Raw genomic sequence first — 22,503 nt, 5'->3', positions numbered from 1 at the left:
AAAGTTTTAATTGTTTTTATGCTTACGTCTACGCTTACACTTCCTGCCGCCCACTCGGCCACACCACCCACTCCACCGACTCCGCCCATCAGTCAAGGTCCTTCCAACTCACCTGGGTTCGCCTCCGCCCGTCCCGCTCTAATTATAGAGGACTCAGTTACAGTTGGAATATTCCACTCAGTGCAAACAACTGCCATTGTTTGACATTCAATATTTTGTGTGTGTTGCACAACAAACAACACAAACGACACAGAGGCAGGAAGGCAGGGAGTACAAATTTAATTAATTGTTATGCGGCAAAACTTTCAATTTCTTCGGCTACCTCCACTTCCGCTTCTTTGTCTTGTGTTGTTTTTCATTGGGGTTACCCCTCACCTCTCCGCCACTCGACCATTTGCCTAAAAGTTGTTAATTGAGGGTTCTTGGCCGAAAGGAAAAGCAATCGGAGCGCACGAATGGAGTTCGACTAAAAATGTTTATCAGCTCCGAAAATCAATTTACATCGAATGGAAAAATGGAATTTCCACATCAATCGAATTTCGCAAGCAATCTACTGCTTTTAGTTGAATCTAGAAGCCTATCCTTTCCGTATGCTCAATAATCCGACTGCGAGACTTTCCATTTGCATGGCCAAGTGAGCCCGGCCATACAGTCAGTGCCAATAGTTAATAGACGGGACCAGGCCAACCAATTAAAAGCCCACAAACCAAGCAGGGCACACACACTCGGCCATTTGATAGATGGACAATAATTGCATTTTATTTGGGGCCACAACGAATAACATTTGACTGGCGCAGTGGCCGGCAATGCAGTTGAGCTATTTCATTGAGGTCGTCCCATTAACTTGCAGCTCTCGTTACGGATTTGACTTGCCCAGTGTTTGGAGTCCCCACTCCCACTCCCACTCCCGCTCCCAGTCCCATATCCATCCATCAGCTGGCGGGCAAACATGGGGACCGTGCCTAAGCCAAATCCGGAGCTAATCCTGTTACAGCAACTGTATCAACGCCTAGCACTATCATCGATGGCCAGTAAGTAGGCCGTGCCACGCCCACACACTACACTAGCCGCGCGCCCCCTTTGGTGCAGTTTATTTTGCCGGTCTGTGTGACATATATCAACATGGAGCTGCTGCTTCCCTGGCTATGGCAATGGATATGGCTATGGCTCCACCTGCATCAGCATATTCAATGTGCGGTCCACACGGCGTATGCGCAACTCGGTGCCGCATAAGCGCACGTCAAGTGTTTGCCTGCGGCCGCCTCGACCTCGTCCTCCTCTCCATCCGTGCATCCGTGGATCCGTCCATCTGGCTATCAGTGCTTCCCCACAGCACTTCCTCTGAAGTATCCTTGTAGCCCTCTGGCTGTGCGATTTGCGTTCAAGTGCACCACAAAGCATTGGCTCAATGTTTGGGTCATATCTGCCACTGCACCTCGAGAAATATAATTTAATAGGGTTAATAAAAGGAGATCCCAAATTACTGCACGTGTACTCCCATCAATTGAGTAACAGATTCCGATAATTGTTTTTCCTCTGAATCAACAACAGGGTATAATCAAAGACACTAGAATAATTCTAGTTATTCTAGTGTCTTTGGTATAATGTATAGTTATTTTTCCGAGTGATCAATCACACCCCGTTCCGCCCACCCAAGCGATTATGTAATATGCAAATTGAAAGATTAAGCGGTAGGCATAAAGACCGAGCAGCGAGGAGAGATGTGCTCCTTTGAAGGATATTCGCCTACCGCCCACTTGCTCGGGGAGAGATTTAACAAATTGATTTGCGTACCTGGGCCTTGGATTCGGGCGGCTAGGCACAGTCCCTCCCGATAAGCCTCCTTTAGTGGGGATTACCACCCAGCGGAAGTGACGTCAGAGGGAGACACCATGGCTTGGACAGCCCCTTCGGTGTTTCGGGCCTTGTTGTCCTGGCCCTTGTTGACTGTCACTCCGGCGGGCTTGGCCTTTTATTAGCCGGGCGTATAGAAATGCTAGCTTCATTTATTGCCACGACGAGTACACCAATTTTCCATTAAAATTTCACCCCGACTGCTGCTTGAGCGTGCGTGTGTGTGTCAGCATCTGTGTGCGTGTGTATGTGTGTCTGTGACAATTGCATTTGCGCATTTCCATTTCCGTTTCCGCTCTGCCATCGCCATGCGGCTGGCGTTTTCTTTTGCGAGCTGCTTTTGGCAGCCACGCCAAGCGGCGAACGGCAAGCGGCCTTGGCCGCAGCCACCACCCACCGCCCGACGCCACCCTCTGGTCGCCATAAATTGCCAGCCGCATACATTCATATCTTGGGCTGCCTCCCGACTCGCCATGCATCATCGTCAGCGGCATCGTCGCCGCCTTGAATTATGCGCCAATAAATTTGTTTGCTGAAAACTTCACCTAAACCGGATTTCCCCACATGCAGCATTTAAGTATATATTTAATTATTTGGTGAGAAAATTAGGCAATAATATCTGCAGTCTACTGCCACTGCACTGCTCATTGCCTGTGCATTCGCCTGCGAACATCGAATTAGCAAGCGGCATTCGATTCGACTGCCGAGCGGCAACAGTGCGTATGATTAACACCAAATGCGTTCCCTGTCAAAGTGCATAATTTCAATTGGCAATGCGTTGCATCGAAATGGAAAAAATTGGGGAGTGCTCTCAGCGCCCGTCACATAATTTTGCTTATTTTGGCAATTAGCTGGAAAATTGACCCTTCAAAATCAAAGTTCATTTGATGGCGAGGGTGGATGAAAGACCTTGATCAAAGTAACTATTTCAAAAAGAATTTAATTTTCGTCATAGATATATTATTAAATCACACAATACCAGAACGTGACAAAGTGGGAAGTTAGTTTTCAGCGAGGGTGGACATCGTTAGTGTTCAAAGAGCCCACTAATTATCCGCTTTATCCGACGATACATTATTCTCTGCCTCAAATATTCATATCCTTCCAATCTATTTTCCATATCAATCAGTCATGTTAGCGGTCCATAAACAATTGGCCATAAACGCAGCAGATTTTATGCGCTTGTCACATGATAAACTGCGCTGAAATTATGTTTATTAAACATTGAAAAATGCATCGCAAATCTTCTATGCATAAGTGACACTTACTACCCGCCGGGTGCTTTTTATGGGGCAACGTAACTCAGGGGGCAGCTCCGGGGGTCACGGGGCAGGGGTCACAGGGCATCTGCATCTGGATGAAAACTACTAAAGCAACCCACGTGAAAGTTATAACTTGGCATTAAATGCGCAAAACCGAGCGTGGATATCGTGGATACACGGATCCCTAACACACACTCACACACACACTTTCGCATCTGTATCTGTGGCAATAAAATGCAGTTGAGTGCCAGGACGAGGGGCGGCGGCTGCGGTCGGTGGGCGTGGCCGGCTGGCGGGCAGGCGGGTCCTGTGAAGATGCTGCTCCTCCAGATGGAATAGACGGGGCAAATGTGTTGCGCATTTCGGTGGCAAAAGTTGCACAAATGTGTGAAAATTGTACAACACAAACAAGCGAAAGGAAACAGGACCCCGGAGTCCTGGAGCACGGAGCCGGCAGGATCCGGAGCTGGTGGCGAAACTTGCAGGACGAGTGTAAAATGCAATTGAAAAATGCCACAGTTTTGCATAAATCAGCAGGAAAGCGCCGAAAATGGTTCACAAACAAGCAGCAACAACAGACCAGGATCCGGCTGAACAACAATGGGTGCCGGCATGGGAAGGGGCACAGGAGCAGCCAGGAGTCGCAGGAGCTGGCAAACATGGCCGCAGGCAACCCGTAAACATGGCCAACATGTCGGCGCTGGAAAAGGGAAGAGTCGGCAATGGGGGCCACGGACCGCCGCAGATATAATTTACTGATAATGCAATTGCCGTTCGAGCAAACGCACGCGCCACCTGCTGCAGCATCGTCCTGGCCATCCTCATCCTTGTCCTCGCCCCAGCCGCCCCGCGTCCTTGTTGCACGCCCGACTATGCAAGCAACTTCCTAGAGCCGAAAACCGCTGAAATGCGCAAAAAAAATTGAGCAATAACAATTACACTCGCCACAACGAAACTTTAATGCACTGCCGCAAAAGCGAAAAGGTCGTTAAAAATTACAAGAAATATAAGTTTAAGATTCAAGCTATGGTACAAAAAATGTCCTTGCTTAAGGATATATTTTTAGGCTCCACAAATATATCTAGTAGGAATTGAAAGCATTCATAGAGTTCCATTCGAGCTGAAAATATATGATTGCAATATTAGCGTATTGATTCTAAATTCAGACAATTCTATGATCATATTTTTGTATTATCTAAGTATTGGGCTAAACTATCATTGGCATCAAATGGTTTTCCGGCGCAACTGGGCTCATTACAGTAATGCTGGCTGGAAGGATGTGGCCCAGAGTTCCTACAGGCGAGCGGAAGAGCAACTGTCAAATATAGCGAACGTTGCACAAACTGCATAAATATTGCAATCGCATGACTCGACTGGATTGGGGGGAATGGGCGGGATTGGGAGGATTGGCGGACGCGGACTTGGTCACGCTGCAGTTGACGTTTTTCCCTTTTCGCTGGGAGTGGCAGCTAAACCGGAGGACACATAGAAAACAGTTCAGCCGGCGAGTCATCATCCAGTGGCTACCACCGCTGCGCATACAAATTTTATTCGCTTCCGCCGGACGATTTCCAAATTAAAGCTGCCGCACTTGAACTTAAAGCACGGGTAATCCCCGCACGTTATCCTGTTTGAAATTAAACAGCAACAACAGAACTTACTTTCCATTAGTGCCTGGGAGAAAAAAGCAAAGGATGGCGAAGAAATAGTGCCTTTTGATTTTCGGCAATTCTTCCTTTGCTCGAGCGTTTTTCTCTTAAAAATCGCAGAGTGAATTTCTTTTGTTTGTTTGACAATCGAACGAGTTCGAAAGTTTTCACATGAACACAGAGAAAGTACAGTCAGCACTCGCTAAATGGTGGCTTCATAAGGGAGGCTGAATTATGCATTTGATGGTGTAGGATAAAGTTTGAATAGGAATTTATGATCAACTGTAAAGTCGACTTGTTGGACAACAAATACTTGTATTGCTTCCAGCTACACTGAATAAAATCCAATTTGCTTAAGTAGCACATAGAGGCAATGTAAATACCTTGAAAGGAGCTCCCACTGCCGCAGCCCCACGACACTTTCCATTTGCTGGAAGTTCGCTGCTCGGCTAATTAACTCAATTGCAGCTTTTCCGGGCTCGGGCTCCGCAATTCTTCATTAGCTGGAAGTCAAAGTTTACGATATGCGATTATTTCACTCCAGCGAAGCTGTCAGTACTGGATGCGGATGCTGCTCCTTTGTGAGTGACTGGTGTGGCTGGTGCGCGAGGTGGGTGAGTGTTTGTTTTATGAAGGAAAATAATGTACGAGACAGCAGCCGCCGCATGCCGTAATTGTTTTGGCCTGACTCTAGGAGCCAAGTTTTTAAAGTGCTTTTGGCCACGCAGTTGGAGCTCCAGTACAAGTTATGATACACGATGTGGGCCAGATAACTATTTCCAGGTTGAGCCTGGAGTAAGTACTCCATGGCATAATCTTGGAACTTGGACCACTCCGCCTTGGCTCTTCTGTCCCCCAACCAAATTTCTGCACTCTAGGTGTATGTGCTTTTTGCCCCAGTGGCGTCGTGTTGTTATTGTTTAATTTGCGCAAAATTCAGCTTGTTGTGTGTTGTTCTTGGCTGGGGAATTTGCATTCGAAATTTCGGCATTGTTTGTCCTAGGAATTCGCATTTCCATTACACTAATTCATGTATTTTATTACACTTGCCTGCTCGGCTGGCGGGATTTGGATTCGCAGGCGGGCTTTAAACATCTTGTTGCCGAGGAATAATTTATGCAGTTCACTGTTTAATTGCACAGCTCCGTTTGCGGGTGCGGTGCGGTCATAGTTTCCAAGTTTATACTCGTGCCGGGGACTGACGCTGCTGCCTTGCATCTCTTCCAGTTGAGTAATAAGATTATTAGTTCCACTCCGGGGCACAAACACAAACGCATTATAAATCTAGCCCCAGCACACACATACGCACACGCACACAGACGCACGGCCGCCCCCCAACCCGGCCACTCCCCCTCGTTAGGCGACGTCCTTGCTGCAGGACCTCTAAATTAATGCCAATCCACAAGTCTTGCACAACTAAGCAGCAGCAGAGCTTGGCCTTCTGTCTAGCAGCTACTCTAAAAGTAGTTCAATACCTTTTCCAAAAAAGTGTCAACTGAACTGACACACCTTTTTTAATGGTGAATATTTCACAAATCCATTTGGCTACGAAATTTATTTATTCCACTTGATATGGAATCTATACATGGTATGACAATAATGGAAACTTTAAATAACGAAAGGAAAACTCAAAATATACCAATGAAATGGTAGTGCACTTTTAAATATTTTGGCAAATCAAAGCTAAGCTGCTTAACTTTGCAGCTATTTCCTTTGACTTAGTGTAGCCAGGCTGCCGATGACTCATTTAAATGTCAATTACACGAACTTAAATCCAGGCCCTGATGTTGCCGAGACTTTCAGTTGATAAATTCAATTAAATAAATCTGTGAAATTCAGTAGGACTACTAAGCCAGGAGCTTATACGCTGGGTTCGGGTGTTCAACTTACGCAACACGCAAATATTTGCTTAAATTAACTGGCATTCAATGAGGGATGTGGCTTATGTTCGCCTAAGGGCTTCCCTGGGGCGGCTTAATGTTTAGCTGTAGAAGATTTGAATAATTATCCTTATACAGACGCTGCAGTTGCTCCATACGTTCGTGCAACTCCTCCTCCTTTGGATTTTCGTTCAAATGTAACTGGGTTAGAAGGCCAATATTTCTGTTTCTTAAAACCACAGAGTCGGCCAAGTCTTGTATTTGCTCATTAAAGGCTTCGATGCTTTGCTTGTTACCCTTATAACAGCGTTTTAATTTTATCTTGGCGAGGCTCACGAGCTCGGAGAACTCCTGGAGACGCAGGCGTTGCAGTTGGAGTTCATGGAGGGTCTCTTTCTGAAAATCCTGGAGTCTGGCAAAGTCCTGATTCCCATCGCGCTTCGTAACTTTATCCATGTCCTTGGATACGGGGGATTCCGACTTAAGCGATTCTCGGTAATTGTTTAAACTTTCTTTCTCTATTTTTATGTTTTCAAACTTCTGTTGCAGGCTCATTACATCATAAGATGTACCAGATGCCGATGCAAGTTGTTCAATTCTCTGCTTTTCAGAAACAACGGGGAGCACACACATGCCTTCTCCCATTCGATGTTCGAGGACATCCAGCAAGAAATTGAGTAATTCCAGCACATGGGCGATGGCTTGTGTGCTGTTCGGCGTTTGAAGCCAGCTTTTGTTCACCTTTTTGGTGTACTGCAGCTGCTGCAGTGCCTCCACCATCTGCTGCACATAGCAATCCCTGCTAAGATGCGAAAATGTTATCCCATTAAAGGGTAGGAGGAGCACTAGTTGTTTCACAAAATCCGAGATAAGCTGACGTAACTGGTAGTCAGTCTTTTTCCGCCATTCCTTGCCAATCTTTTCCAGCTCCCGCCGCAGCAAGTCAGTCCCCAGCTCAGTTTTGAAGTCCAACTTTCGCTTTGAGGTGGTCAGCTTGATTGCTTTGTTGGATTCGTGAAGCCTTTTGGGATCCTTGGGGTACGAAAATCCCATCTGTGGCACAAGAAGCCTGCTCGATGTAAAGCTAGTCATTGGTGGCTTTGTTTTTAGGCGGTCAATAGAAATTGATGCCAAGCGATTGGTTATAGACTCCTGGCGCTCCCGTTCGAGGATCAATTTTGGGCGGATAGGCTGTGGCTCCGAGGATGGTATACATGTATGGCTGTTAAAGGGAGGAAAACACTTTAGGAGTTGAAATATCAACTAGGTTCTAGCAGGGAAAACTGCATAGAAAACCCATTTTTGTTATATTAGGGTCACTTTAATATTGATAGGGATATAAAATTGATTGGCTATTCAATAGAGAAGCATTTTAAAACTTAAATAATCGACAAAGAAATCTAATGCAATTTCCCTTTAGACATATCCTTAACACACCTCTTTGAAAGTTCTGGGTTTTCCTTTGGATTCCTTTGGGACGGCATTTTCGTGGCAGGAGTTCCTTGATGCCTGGACCTAAGATCCTCCAGAAGTTCCTTAGCACGTTTTGGACGAGGTTCCGACAAGGGTATAGATTTTTTGGTACGGCTACTGAGAATAGCAAAGAAGTTGATTAGAAGTTGGGTCAGTGGAATTTCAGATTACCGGAACTCTGGTGTTTTGGGTCCTTCCCAGGTCCGCTGCCTGCTCTGGGAAGCCAACAATGCATGTTTTGGTGGTACTTTGGAGGCAGAGGAAGATCGATATAGTGATCGCTCCAGGCGCTGTAGCAATTGTTTCGGGCGCTCCAAGCCGAAGTCGGCATCGGTAACGAATATGGAAGGTATCCGCATCTCTGGGTGTTTTGGGCTCTGACAGTTGCGTGGGGTTAGATATCCTTTTGCGGGGGTGCACCTACTGGACCTCTGCCTCTCCAGCAATTCCTTGGTGCGCAAGGGGGAGCAGCACCCCGGAGTTCTAAGCAAGGATGTCGAAATTAGTATGTGAAAATACATGGACTTCTTGCCAAACCCACCGCACATCTGGCGATTTAGCCACACTATTCATTTTTCGAGCTCTTAATGTAAATGTTTTTAATTTTCCTCAGGATATTTACACTTTTTAAATTTGATCAACAACAACAAGCCAGTGACAACAAATGCTCAGATGTAAGTGACATAACAGCATCTGGCAACGCTGCCACAGAAGATACAGATGGCAGCACTTTGAGATCAGCTGTGTCAGCGCTGAAAGGATCAATTAAATTTTAAAACCATACGGTTTTTTAAAACCAAAAGTGAAATCGATTCGTTCTCATGCACCAAGCGGCTGAAAATAAGTGGCACTCGCCAGCAATTACAAGCAGCGCCCGCCCCTACCTTTATTAACTTTAAAACTGCATCCAATGGCAAGGCGACCCGGGCGGTGAGCACATAAATCATGGATGAAAGTGAAAATTGGTTGCACCTACCACGAGCCAGGTTCCCAGGTGGGCGTCGAAAGGTGCCGCGTCCGCCGACCCACGACCCCGCCCATTTGCGGCGTAATTACGAAACAATACACGCGTCGGAAGCGAAACCAGCAGGCGGCCAGCCAGGAATGAAGAGGCAGAGAAGCCGCCAGGATTCCGGAACATGGAGCCGAGAACCATGAGTCAGAGGGTCGCAGTAGCATAGCCCCAATCCCCAGAGCTTGGCGAAGGTGTTATCTGCGGGGCCCCCAAGTAAGCACTTTAAAAAATGTATGGAACATATGTATACCCAAAAGGATGGAACCCCAAATTCATCCAGAAAATAGTTTATGCACCAAATTGATAGGATCTACCAGCAAAATCCTCTCAGTGCACCGCCACCTGTACACTGTGTAGTTTTCCTGTTTTGACTGCTGTGTTTTTGCAATTTAACCGCAATAAATAATGGAGCAGCTTGTTAAATTTGAGCGCCCGCCCACCAGGAAGCGCTGCAAAAATGTAGGTTAGACAGCCCAGGATAACGATAGTGATGATGATGGTGGTTATGATGGCGATGATGACGGTGCTGGTGATGATGATGGCGATGTTATCAGTGGCCATTTCACTGGCTGACCGAAACGAGACTCGTTTGGTGTGGAAATGCGATTTTTACATATGTGATATAGATTTTAATTGCGGGGCATTAAAATGCAAGTGGCGGCCAAAAATGCGCTTAAAATAATTACATTTATTGCCGCATCGCCGATTTGGCAGCCGACTAAGCGAAAAGCAACCGCAAATGTCGACACAGCAACGCCAAGTATCAAGTATTTCATCGGCCGTGTATCACTAAATAATTTTGCATTTATTTTATATAATACAGTACACATTGCATTAAACTAAATAAAATCTATTTAATATATAATATATATTTAATATGTACTCGTACACAATCAACCCTATATACGCCGCACCTCCTAATCCTCCGATTTGTCTTAGTCCGCACTTGTGTGTAGCGTAGTTAATATACGAATCTCCTTTAGTTTTGTTAACAACAATTATTGCTATTTGAATTCATTATTGGTTTAAGTGTATTCTCGTGTTTGTCGTTTAAAATCCTAACGTATTTTGTTTGTTTGTTTGCGGTGTTTCAAGTTCTCACTTCTCACGATGTCTGCGTCGTTAGTGTGGATATACATATTTAAAATATAGTTTCTATTTAGAGTTCTGTGTATGCTTGATAAACAATTGAACAGCTAAAACAGTTTGCCAGTACACCAAACTCAGCTCGTCAACAATTCGAATTCGGTCGAGTAAACTATTTACAAGTGGAGCGTATCAATATAAATTCACCAATTGTGGTTAAAAACATGCAAGCCGGGACTCGTTGTACAATTGAACTAGAAGCAATCAGGGTGCAATCTTATGGCGAAAACGTAACATTTAGTTGCGATTGCTAGACAGTTTGATGTGGGCCAAACGGAGGGATGCCCTAAGCAAGCCCAAGTTCAAATTTGAATTTATTCTGGGAATGGCGGTGCTTAAGTTCTTAAAGGCTTAGCTAAACGGTAGGTGGTTTTATTTATAGGCGTAAGAGAAGGACCCAGAGAAATGTAGACAATTACATTTGAAGATGGTCGTAAGAAATATCAACAGAAGCGAATCAATCCAACTTTGTTTTAAATTTACACAGGACAGTTTGCAGTGGATAAATTATGCCTAACAAATTATAAGTATCTCTAAAATAGGCTCTCAATATTCATTCATACATAGATTGTTCTCAAATATCTCGAGTGATATCGGTTGCGAACATAGGAATAGACAGACAAAAGTGTGTGTTTCGTGTTTACAGTATACAGTAGTAATACATACAGAGGTGGTCCAAATTATTTTCACAAAGTGCATTTGAGTGAAATGTGAAAAGTGAAAATACTTTTGACCACCTCTGTACGTATGTAATAATAATAATAACAGTAACTATTTAACGCAACGTGGTCGTCAAATGGAAAGGGGGAGGGGACGGTAAAGCAGGCGCTTAACTGGAATTAAACATTAATCAACAAACCGACCACAAATCGACTGCCACTCATTCCTGGCAGAAGCCCTCAGTCTCCTCGATGGCAAAGGTCAGCTTCTCCACCAGCTGATCGTAGCTCTTGTACGGCGGCAGGTCCAATCGATTGAAGCAGGTGTGCGAGCGCGGCAGCCACGTCTCCTTGCCCACCTTCTCGATGCAGAAGCGCTGCGGCCCGTTGGAGCCCATCAGCTCGGCGAATCCTCCGACCGGCACGCGACACGTTCCCGTCACAAACTGCAGCAGGCGAGCTCGCTTCTCGTTATCCGTCTCGCGAACAAACTGCAGAGCCAATTATCCGGATTAGCGAAGGGAAAGGGCACAAAGAACACAAAGGAACCCACCTGCCAGAACCAGACAACTTGCTTGGAGTTGCGGTTGTAGTGCCTGTAGATGGTGTTGCGCTGCCAGTCCTCCACGTCCACGTCCTGCATGCCGCACAGAATAAGCTCCAGCTCGCGCTCGTCAAAGTACTTGAGCCATTCCAGAGGCACCACCTCATTGAAGCCTTCCAGGAACGTCTTTGTCTGCTGCTCAATGCCACTGTAATAGGAATCAGTTAAAACCGAGTCAAAAATGACACCCATATTGACAACATATTGTCGGTTATCAAGTCAAGTGCTTACCGCGTCATCCGCCACTCTGTCATGAGGGTGATGTACTCCTCCTTGTTCTCCTCCGTGACGCGCTCCTTTTCCCCGTTCTCCTTCAACTCGTGATGGATTATCTGGCCGAGCACTTCGAAGTCCACACTAAACCAGAGCTCCAGTCCGCACTCATCGATGTTGTTATCTTTCACCCAGATAAGCGAGTTGTAGAACTCCGGATCGATCGTCTCGATGTCCTTGATGGTCAACTTCTTGTTTAGCATTCGTTTGTAAAATGGCATTGTGAATCCACTGTAGATAAACCTTCCATGATACAAGGCCATCGCGATAAAGCGACCGATGAACTTGAAGTACTGCAGGTGATCGGGGTTCACGTACGAGGCGGGGTTTATCTGCAGGCTGTAGTTGTTCTTGTTCGCGTACTCAAACAAGCAGTACATGGGATTCAGGACCTCGTGGGAGAGCAAGAAGAACCACTCGCGAGATACACCACCATAATCCAGTCCCTCCTCGCCGCGGAATATGATATAGAGCCGCCTTCGCAGTTCGTAGGCTGGCAGACGCATGATCTGGTGGTATGAATCCTCGAACAGGGTTTGTCGCGTCACCGTGATCTTTATGTGCGATGGCAAAGCGTTGCTCTGGCACAAGTAGCGGAACTGCGACAGTTTCCAGCGGAAACTGCGTTCGTAGGCGCGTGGCACTCCGTACACTCCCTTGGCGCCCTTAGGAGCACCGGGTCGAGGATCCTCGAAGGTGGTTCGCCTCGTATTGTGATCCACGAAGAAGCGCTCACCGGCGGCTGTATAGCGGATTTCCCAGCCGGGCGGAAGCGGGCCCTCATTGATTAGGCTCACCTCTTGTCCCTGCGTGCGTGGATCCTCCCACTGGGTGGTTCGGTTCTTGTGGTTAACAAAGTATACTCTGTTGTCCGATTGGATCTGTGCATGGTAAATTAGGGAACGAGTTGTAATAAATACTTTTTAAAATGTAGACAAACGGCTTTACCTTCTTCTCCCATCCATCTGGTAGTGGACCCAGTGCATCCTCGTCGTCCTGCGTCACCTGGGCTGTCACCGCCGTTGGTTGCTGCTGCTGCTGGGAGTACAGGTATCGCTGGTTGCCCTGAGACACAACGTGGGCCCGCTGACCCTGCCAGTGCTGAAAGTGCATCAGACGTTCACTGTTCGGCCGCTGCCAGGTAGTTTTTCTTGTGTTGTGGTCTACGTAGTAAACTCGACCGCGTCCATCCTTCCTGATCTCCCAGCCTGGCGGCAGCGGTGTCGGTTTCTCCCAGTATGTGGAGCGTGTATTGTGATCTACGTAATATCTGCGGCCATACTGGTCCAGGCGGATTTCCCACCCCGCAGGCAGAGGTTCATCATCCGCTGGTTGTGTCTGCAGTTGGGGATCTGTGCTTTGGCTCACGGGCAGTCCAACTCCTGCCTGTTCAATTGGTGGGCCTGCTACTCCAGGTGGTCCTACCGCTGCTCCTCCTCCAGCTGGCAAGTAAACAGCAGCTGGTTGTGTATTCTCTGGCAGCGCTCCGTACACTTGGGTTAGAGGACGAGCTAGTGCGGGAGCTGGTGGTTGCTGAGGATACGGAGCTGTCTGCGGCACGGCCGCACCACTGCCATTTACCATTCTCAGGGGTTGCTGTTGATTCTGAGATTGCTGCTGTTGCTGTTCCCACACCGGGGGCACCTGCGTAGATCTCCGGTGATCTCCACCTCCATTCGGCAGGGGAGAGCGGCTCTCTCCGCCGTTGCTATTTCCACTGCTCGAGTGTAGCCGCATCCGTGCCCGTACTCCACCGTAGATCATGCAACTTCGTCCGGCGGCTGCATCACTGACCATCGACGGATTAACCGCCTGGACGGGTGGATTGCCATTCTGTTGGCCAGCCACTGGCTGAATCTGCAGCTTGCTCATGTCGAGTTTAAGGCCATTGAGGATGGCCACTAGCTCGCCGCTCTTCGTCTGGCGATTGTCCGACTTGCTGGTGACGAACAGGTCGATGGTCAGCTCAAGGAACTCACACCGCCCATTGTAGTGCTGCAGAATGTGCGCCAGGTTGATGATCCGCTCACCAAGCATGGCATCTTTACGGAAACTGGAGTGATCCAGCACTTTGAAGTGCAGCGTTGAATTGGGTGTAATCTAGCGACGATAGATCCCGTGGATATTACAAATAATTGACTTTTATTATTCTTTCTACTCACCAGCACTGTAAACTCCTCGTTCCACTTGGGCAAATAGCTGTTCTTCACCAGGTCCGTTTTCCGCTTGCTTTTGCTGTCAATCAAGAGCTCCACGTAGGGATTTGGCTTGAGGAAGCCATTGTTGCGCAGCGAAGCCTCCTCGACTGAAAGGATTTCGGGCCATTATTGATTGATCAGAATGTTTCACTTTCTTTTGTTTGCTCACTTGTCACGCTTAATTGATGATATCCTTGATTGGCACTCCCACTGGCCCCCGCCCCCGAGCTGGAGGTGGGCGTGGGGCTGGCGGATCCCGCTCCATTCACCGTCTGCCCGGCTTCCATGCCGCCGGAAGCTGCACCCGCTGGCAGCCCATTTCCATCGGCCATTTAGTGGCTGAGTGTGTGAGTGCTCCTGGTGCTCCGCCTCCTCCTCCGCCTTGTATTCCTCCCTCTGAGTGACCTTCACCACCTCGGGGAGCTGTCGTTCTGAAAGAGAAAGCCAGTATTGAGCACGCTGCTGTTGACTTTTGGTGGTGGAAAGTATCGAATGGGGGAAATTGCGTGTTCGGGAGCTGATAAGATAAGTCCTGAACAAGGTCTACATACGTAAATGGTTTATCAATACCCAAAAATGTACAATGCTGTTGAACAGGAAGCTTTTATAGAGTGGTTATAACTATCCGAATAAAACTGTAGTACACACTTTCGCTAGGATACAGATTACCAACAGGGCTATATGGGAACCCTGAGTGATTTACTAAGCACTTTTTAGGTGTTATGCAGTTTTCCTTAGTCGCTTTTAGCACTCGACGACTTAAACACCTTATCTTAGGAGGCAGATAAAGCCAGCTCTATATCATTATGAAAGCGACTATCCGCAGATAAGATATGGCCTGTTTAGCTTTGTGTATTATATAGTGTAAACGACAGTATGGCAACAAAACTGTTTGCGAATAGGCCTTCACTTTTTTGGTGAAATAAACTGCTCGAACAAAATGTGAGCTGTAAAATCGGCGCTAATGTATGTACAGTACAACTCGGTCATATATGAAAGATAAAAATTGTGCTATTTCGAGCGAAATTAATCATGACCAAACTGGGAAAACAGTTTATTAAAAAAATGAGTAAAGTTTATGATTCCAAAATACATTATTTGAATAGGCGTGGCTAGAGGTTCAAATGATTGAAAGAAGCTGACATATTATAGAAATTCCCCCAAATAAATTCACTGATAAGTGCACTTGATTTCGTGGACTTTAAACTACTGGGAAGCACCGTATTATCGCCTATTAATTTTCTCCATAATTTGCGACTGCCACGGGTGTGTGCGTGTGTGTTTCCCTGTACTTTTTCGTACTGGTCATCCATAACTTTGATAGCAAACACCCCGCCACACAATAGATTGTATAATAATGTTGCCATGTGAGTCATCGACAACACGAAAAAGAAAACGGCAAGTGAATTCGGTTTCAATTGTTGAATGGCTATTGCACATTGATTGTGTGCAGGAAGCAACATGGCCGATATGGCGATACACAAGCCAAGAAATAAGTTATTTTGTTATATATGTACTATAGTTTCAACTAAAATCTCACTGCTTTAATGACTTCTTCGCTTTGCTTATCAGCACGCTGATAGCCACCGTGATTTTCTCGCTGTGTAACGCTTGCGATTTCCCTTTTGCTTGCGTTTTCACTACATTAATTTGCCGAGAACACGTGAGCAAGTGCAGCTTGTTGTTTACCATTAGTGTTTACTCATCAGGTTCCGTGACCGGATTGAAATCGATTTGGATCTGAATGAGGCACAGTTCTCCGATCAATTAGCACGCACTTCCCGGCTCATTTCGCCTATCATTCGAGCGCTTATCAGTGGGCCGATGAACAAAGGGAAGCTATCTGGTGGGGCAGCCGGAACCCGAGCCAAGCGAAGTAATCAGCAACAGCTGTCAATAAGCCTAGAATGCACTTCTCGCTCGATGGTTGGGGAGGGGCGGAGGGGGAGGGAGGGGAACTTGAACTTCCTTGAATTATCGACCGCAGTGCTTAGTCACCCACACAGCGGCACTATGCTACAGTACACACATATATATATATGTAGATATATATTTATTCGTGGTCATGTAACGCACGCCAGAAAGAAGGTAACAACTACCTCTCCCACTCCCACTCCTTCTGTGGGTGGGCGTGTGTGTGTGTGTGTGCTTGTAATTGAGGCAAAGGTCGCGACTTCCATCCCGCTCGCACCCGCTGCCACCGCTTTACCGCTGGCGAATTCCAATGCAAGAGGTGTTCCTTTTTGTTTTTAGCAATTTCTGGGGGTTTCTCCTCCTCCGTTTTCCTTTCCTTTCTACCTGCGCCTTACCTTCTGCTGCTTCTTCTTCTGCCCCTGGTGCTCCTACAACTTGCGCCTGTGTGTGTGGTTGTTGTCTCCTGTGTGCGGCTGCATGTGTTGGTGTGTGTGCGGGATTCTAAATTGGGTTTCCCGTGCCCCGAAATGAATGGCTGGATTATTGCACTAGTTGACGCTGCCGCCCTCGCTTTGCTCCACGTAATCGCGAGCAGTTGATATCGCTGCACTAATTGTTTATTTGTTATTTTGTTTCGCTTGCAAGCAGCAATTTCTAGAGCTGCAACTTCGGACGATGTTTTTCGATACAACTGATGTGGCCACTCAGTGCGCGAATCGATAGGTTCAAGTCACTTGGCAAGGCTGGTATCCACGCTAGACTGGGTTGGTGTACTCGCTATATTACCAACTTACGTGTTCAACCAGAGTTGCCGTACTAGCTCAAAATGGAGTAGCCAACCAGATTTGAAAAAGACCGCGAATAGGAAATAGGAATACAAATGTATTGCCCGCATTCAAACAAAACGAAGGTAAATAATTAGAAACAAAGTTATGCACCAGCTAGTACTTCTGGTCTCCCCGATTGTATTTTAATCTAAGTGTATTTCCCTATATAAATTGGCAGGCCCATTAATATTAATTACACAATTGCTTTGCTCATTGAATTTCTTTAAATGTTATTTAATTTTGTGGTACTATTGAATAAATATAAAAGCGCGAATTCAGTGCATCGAATGAATAGTGTATGCCGGTAAAAAGTTCTTACAATGCTAAAATCCGCAATTGCTTTGCTATGTGGGCTTCTTGCTTTAAATTTGTGTGGAGCTTGGGCAGAATCTATGAGTAGTCCTTTGAAGGACCCGCCTAGCCAGTGCGGAGGATACTGTCTTGGTGTACTCATGCCCGTGTTAAATCACCTGAACATTCCCCACAATCTGGCGAATTCAAGCAAGGCTAACGAGGTCCTGTTGAGACAGTACACTATGGAAGGCCAACTGACTGCTCTGGAGGATAAGCAACTAAGCACTGAAGTCGCACTGGATGCCCAGGGCAGAAAACTGGATATTATTAACGAACAGAACTTTACTGACCGACTGAATGGCTTGGAAAGCATACTGTCGGCAATGAAGGAAACAGTCATGGAACTGACTGCTCTGAAGGATAAGCAACTAAGCACTGAAGTCGCACTGGATGCCCAGGGCAGAAAACTGGATATTATTAACGAACAGAACTTTACTGACCGACTGAATGGCTTGGAAAGCATACTGTCGGCAATGAAGGAAACAGTCATGGAACTAGAAACCAAAATGAAATACATCAGATTTGAGCAAATCGGCTCAAAGTACTATTACATAGAGAAAGTATCCGAGAAGAAGTGGTCCGATGCTTCAAAAACTTGTCGCAATATGGGAGGGCACCTGGCCGACATTAAGGACGAGGCAGATCTGAACGCCATCAAGGCGAAACTCCAGAGAGACACGCATTACTGGCTGGGAATCAACGACTTGAAGGCGAAGGGCGAATTCTTGTCCATGTCCACGGGCAAGTCGGCTCCCTTTCTGAAATGGGGCTCGGATAAACCCTCTCAGTTGGACACCTTCAACTGCGTGTTCCTATACAATGGGGAAATGCACGATTACCCATGCCTATATAACTTCCAGTTCATTTGCCAGACCGAGGAGTAAGATTTATGTGTATCACTTAAATAGAAAACACATGAGAATAATAAAACCTTTGCTGATGCCGTAACACCCGTGATTTTTTATTCAATCCCTCAAGCCTTCATTAGCTTATCTCTATTACTCACTTTATGGTTACTAAATTTACCAGTTTCACGTTATATTGCACTTTTAGACAAACAAACTGTGCACAAAAAGTGAAATTTCCTTGATTCTCCGATCTTTCCAGTAGCACAAAAACTATTTGTTTAAACAATTATTAGCACTCGTTTTAAATAAGATCACTGAGAGCGGAGAGGCCAAGAAAATTCGTCGTATACCATGTTGTTTGTTCGCTTTCGGACTTTTTCACACATTGTCAAGAGTTTCAGAGAACGCGGCTAAAAGTGAAAATTATCAAAATTTAATGTGCCGACCGCTCCGCATCCGCAGTCATTCGTGTTGCGGGCTTCGAACGGAGCAGGTCGGAAGTTACGGCTACGGACTGTGCACTACGGGCGGAAGGATTACGCGATGAGACAGCTGCTGGTTTACGCGTTGGTCGCGGGCTTGTTTTACTTTTCCGAAGGTAAACTCCGCCAGGAAGTGAATTGTGCCAGAATTAGATCAGTTTTGGTTTTCCTACTCTCAAAGGAAAATGTTCATAAATTCATATACGTACTTAACTTAAGTAACTTAAAAAATAATATGCCCTAAAATGAATAAGATTATTACAAGAAAGTGAAGGCCTTTCATTGCTTTTAAGATATATAAAAAGAATTAAATTATGTAGGAAAACCAAAACTTATTATTCGGAAATCTCCGCCAAAGTCAAAGTGCTTTTCCCATGTTAATGTGTACATTACTCCTTTTCCCATTTCCGCACTTGCTTAACGCAGGCAAGCCGTGCCCCGAAAAGACACGCCCCCACAAAACCCGCTGCGACGCCTTCTACAAGTGCCGGGAACTGCCCTCCAACTCGCACGTTTGGATTCCGGTGAAGTGCAACGAGGGACTGGTCTTTGAGTCCAGTTTGGGCAGCTGCGTTCTGCCTGGCGAGGATTGGGAGTGCATCACCCCGAGTGAGATGAGCTCCACGCAGTCGCCACCTGGGAGGCCGGACGCAGACATACTGATAGTCAACGACATGGACGAGGCGGGTCTGCTGTTGAGCGAGTCTAGCCACAAGGACGATGGCACCGTGGAAATAGTTCTGGACTCCACACTGAGCAGTGAGGAGAATGAGGATAGTGAGAAGGCGGCCCAGAGCAAGTCGCAGCCGGAGGAGGACATCTCTTCCAGTCATAATTTCGACTCGAGCGGCGATGGGGAGCTGGTGGAACTGGATTCCCCAGCTGGTCTAAAGCCCGAGAACCGCGAGGAGGTGACTTCCAGCAGCATGGAGCACAGAACAGAGGTGGAAAAGCTAAGAACGGAACTTAAACAGGTGGCTGGTATCAGCGAAATAGCCAAACCGGGATCACCTATCGATCCCAGCCTGACTGCTCACCTGCAGAGATTGTCCCAACTGATTGATGGACTGCAGCAGACCTACCAGAAAACAGATAAGCCTCAGACGGAGATGCGTCCAGACCAGTTGAATGCCTTCCTGGCACACTTTGACATCAAGAACCGGTATGAGATGATGAACCCCATGGAGCAGACCTCTCCCACGATCACCACCACCACCAGTACCACAGAAGCCCCCAAAATAGATCCAAGGCTTCCGGAACCCACCTCGAATAAGACCCGCCTGCAGGAGCATCTGAGCCACCATCGCCTGGAGCCGGAGACGAAACTAATGCTCAGCAATGCCGTGCCCTACTCCTCGCATGGAACCACCGGGCAGGGATATGCCAACTCCCAGATAGTGGTGAATCGCCCCGAAGGCTCTGTGATGTTTGCCCTGCCGCCCAATTACGGGATGAGCCAGGAACAGGGCTCGTATGTAAACCACCATTCCGCACAGAGTCACGAATACAGCGATCATGAGCCCAAGATATCGGAGGACACCTTGAAGACGGTTCTGGAGCTGTCCAAGCAGATGATCGCCGCACAAAACCTGCCCAAGGTGCTGCCTAATCCGGGCTTCAATGGTGCCTATTACCAACCCATTCTGCAGCCTGTTTTCATGTCCCCCCAGGGCAATCCCTTCCAGCAGTACTACGGCATGCCGCCTCCCTTGAATCCGCACTACATGCAGCACAAGAAGCACTCCGCTGGAGGCGGTTCCTCGAGCAATGGCTACAACAAGCCCAGCACCACCATTATTCACAACAATGTGATACCTGTTCACCTATCCAGCACGAGTTCGGGGGAAAAGGAGGTGCTGGACACGTATGGCAATAGTTTGGGGGTATATCCCAGTATGGATAAGCATGTGACCGCCAGCCAGGCTAGTGGCATGGAGTACATGACGACAGCTCGGCCCGTTATGATCGCAACTACTGCCAGCACCTACTCCGCTCAGTACGGATCCCAGTCCCCGTTTGCCAGTGACTACACCTTGACCACTCCGCGACCCTTCGAGCAGCAACCTTCAGCCGCCACAGTGGCCACCTACTACACTCCAAGTCCGCATCTGGGCGAGCACAACGCGAATAGGGTATACCAACCCACCGAGTCCTATCCCACGATGAATATGCCCCGACCCATGGACATGTTTCCAGGACAAATCGATGCGGACAGGGTGAGCATTCGACCCAACTCGCAAAAAATCGAAAGCATGGAGATGGACGAAGATATGATTAAGGCCAACTATCAAAGTGGCTCTGGAATTGGAAATGGGAATGGGAACACTCTTCCTCACGTACTGACCTACAGCAGCGACATGAGCCAGCAATTAGCACCTTCGAATGGCTATCTGGAGCAGAGCTATAGCCACCAGCAGCCACAGCACCACCAGCATCCATATATGCCCAGGCCCAGACCCACGATGAGCAGCAGTATCTATAGTGACTCGGATGGCAATATGGAGATGAGCATGTTCACCAGCAGTCCGAATCTCAACCCATTCAAGGGCGGCAACGTAAAGTATCCAGGGAGTACTTCGTCCAATGGCCAGCTGGTTAACTTCAATGGCAACTTCATCAGCCTGGATGTCTTCCAGAAATCCATACTGCCCCTGATGACCAAGTCGCCATCCGCCCTGAATGAGCTGGGAAACGTGGAGGTCATCACATGCCAGGCGGGCGTAAGACAGCCAAATCAAACCGACTGCACGCGATATTTCGTTTGCAGCAAGAAGGATGGCAAGGTCCTGTCCTACTCCTGTCCGCCTTACACGGCGTTCAATAAGCAGACCAGGATTTGCGATGCCCCCACCTATGCGCAGTGCAGCAATGTGCTTCCTGCCTTCAATGGCTACACCATAGATAGCAATAGGAGACTCCAGATGGAGGCCATCAAGATGCTGAGTGAGGCCAAGAGGAGGCAGGAGGCTGCCTTGAAGGCCCAGAGCGTAGCCAGTCTGCTCCAGCAATACGGAAGCACTCAGCAGGCGCAAACTGGCATATCGTCCAACGTAGGGAGTGATCCCCTGGACTCGTATGTGGTCAGCCTGCCAGAAGTCAGTCTGGCCACCACCACCAGCAGACCCACCATCATCCAGAGCAGCAGTGGTGTGAGCAGTGGTGGATCATCGACTCCCGCAAAGAAGAGGAAGTACTACTGCAAGGAGGGCGATAAGATCCCGGACCAGACCTCCATTTCCAGCTACTTTGTTTGCTACAAGAACGCCCAGGGTCAGATGAAGGGCCACAAGATGAGCTGCTCCAAGAGCCTGCTCTTCTGTCCCAAGACCCTCATGTGCACTCTCGCCTCCAAGTGCACCGACTAATCCGTTCCAAATTGTTGAGAATTTTTCCACATTTGCCACCTTAAGTTACTTGCCTAGACGCTAAGTTATTTATTCTAGTTTTAGTTGAGACCGAAACGAGACCTATTAAACTTCTGAAAACCCAAAAATGTATATGAGTTTGTATTTGTTTTCTTTTTTGGGAAAGTTTCTCGGCTTGTTCTAGAGCAAATAAGACCTTGCCCTTCCGGTTTCTGGGCTTCAGCTGGAAAAACTGACCTTCTTGAATGGCCCTCCGAACATGATATATGCCAGGCGGTCACTAAAACCCAGGGGCGGAATTATTTTGAAAGGGGATAATATTATGAGTCACTTATAGGACCAAAATATCTATGAAGTAATTAAAGCCTTTTACTTGTAATACACATTCACATGGAAAAACCTGTTAGAAAAGAGTCATTGCAAGAAATTGCAACACGCGAATAATATAATATTTAACACATATATGATGGATTATAAAATAATCTACAGTTCCCACACCGAATAATTTAAACCTGCATGCTTTCCTTACTCTTTGAGTTGACTCCGTCCCTGTTTTTGGTCACTGACCAAAGCAGCCAAAATGATTTTCACTTTTTTAATGTCTTCATGAAGATTTTACTTGTTTGTTTTTAGTGCGCTGCCCAAATGGTCATTATTACATGAAACACTTGACATTTACGCTCGTACTCTAGTTTAATTA

At 47.0% G+C, this 22,503-nt stretch overlaps 4 protein-coding genes across 6 annotated transcripts; 2 read left to right on the top strand and 2 right to left on the bottom strand.

Moving 5' to 3' along the window:
* Positions 1-6,301: 6,301 nt before the first annotated feature.
* Positions 6,302-8,792, bottom strand: LOC6617447 (kinetochore and Eb1-associated basic protein). Of its 2 annotated transcripts, none has more exons than XM_002041728.2 (4): positions 8,660-8,792; positions 8,290-8,601; positions 8,083-8,232; positions 6,302-7,867 (listed from the first exon to the last, which is right to left on the bottom strand). In XM_002041728.2, exons 1-4 carry the CDS (start codon positions 8,689-8,691, stop codon positions 6,718-6,720), a joined length of 1,644 nt encoding a protein of 547 aa, XP_002041764.1. In that variant the 5' UTR covers positions 8,692-8,792; the 3' UTR covers positions 6,302-6,717. The 2 variants fall into 2 exon arrangements, with proteins under 2 accessions (XP_002041764.1, XP_032571680.1); XM_032715789.1 differs by having other exon boundaries at positions 8,083-8,235; positions 8,660-8,791.
* Positions 8,793-9,967: 1,175 nt separating this feature from the next.
* LOC6617446 (E3 ubiquitin-protein ligase Su(dx)) lies at positions 9,968-16,609 on the bottom strand. Its single transcript, XM_002041727.2, has 7 exons — positions 16,323-16,609; positions 14,183-14,444; positions 13,978-14,120; positions 12,764-13,915; positions 11,774-12,696; positions 11,492-11,690; positions 9,968-11,429 (listed from the first exon to the last, which is right to left on the bottom strand). The coding sequence occupies exons 2-7, from the start codon at positions 14,343-14,345 to the stop codon at positions 11,160-11,162; spliced, it is 2,850 nt and encodes a 949-aa protein (XP_002041763.1). The 5' UTR covers positions 14,346-14,444; positions 16,323-16,609; the 3' UTR covers positions 9,968-11,159.
* A 431-nt stretch (positions 16,610-17,040) lies between these two features.
* LOC116803534 (accessory gland protein Acp29AB) lies at positions 17,041-18,056 on the top strand. 2 transcript variants are annotated; one of them, XM_032727230.1, is made up of 2 exons: positions 17,051-17,317; positions 17,468-18,056. In XM_032727230.1, the coding sequence occupies exons 1-2, from the start codon at positions 17,075-17,077 to the stop codon at positions 17,990-17,992; spliced, it is 768 nt and encodes a 255-aa protein (XP_032583121.1). In that variant the 5' UTR covers positions 17,051-17,074; the 3' UTR covers positions 17,993-18,056. The 2 variants fall into 2 exon arrangements, with proteins under 2 accessions (XP_032583120.1, XP_032583121.1); XM_032727229.1 differs by having other exon boundaries at positions 17,041-18,056.
* Positions 18,057-18,406: 350 nt separating this feature from the next.
* LOC6617445 lies at positions 18,407-21,935 on the top strand. Its single transcript, XM_032727228.1, has 2 exons — positions 18,407-18,554; positions 18,865-21,935. The coding sequence occupies exons 1-2, from the start codon at positions 18,500-18,502 to the stop codon at positions 21,801-21,803; spliced, it is 2,994 nt and encodes a 997-aa protein (XP_032583119.1). The 5' UTR covers positions 18,407-18,499; the 3' UTR covers positions 21,804-21,935.
* Positions 21,936-22,503: the final 568 nt, after the last annotated feature.

The sequence above is a fragment of the Drosophila sechellia genome, chromosome 2L (genome assembly GCF_004382195.2).
Source record: "Drosophila sechellia strain sech25 chromosome 2L, ASM438219v1, whole genome shotgun sequence".
In the NCBI taxonomy this organism is placed as follows: domain Eukaryota; kingdom Metazoa; phylum Arthropoda; class Insecta; order Diptera; family Drosophilidae; genus Drosophila; species Drosophila sechellia.
The sequence above is the reverse complement of the archived record's forward strand: the minus strand, read 5'-3'. Positions and strand labels throughout refer to the sequence as shown.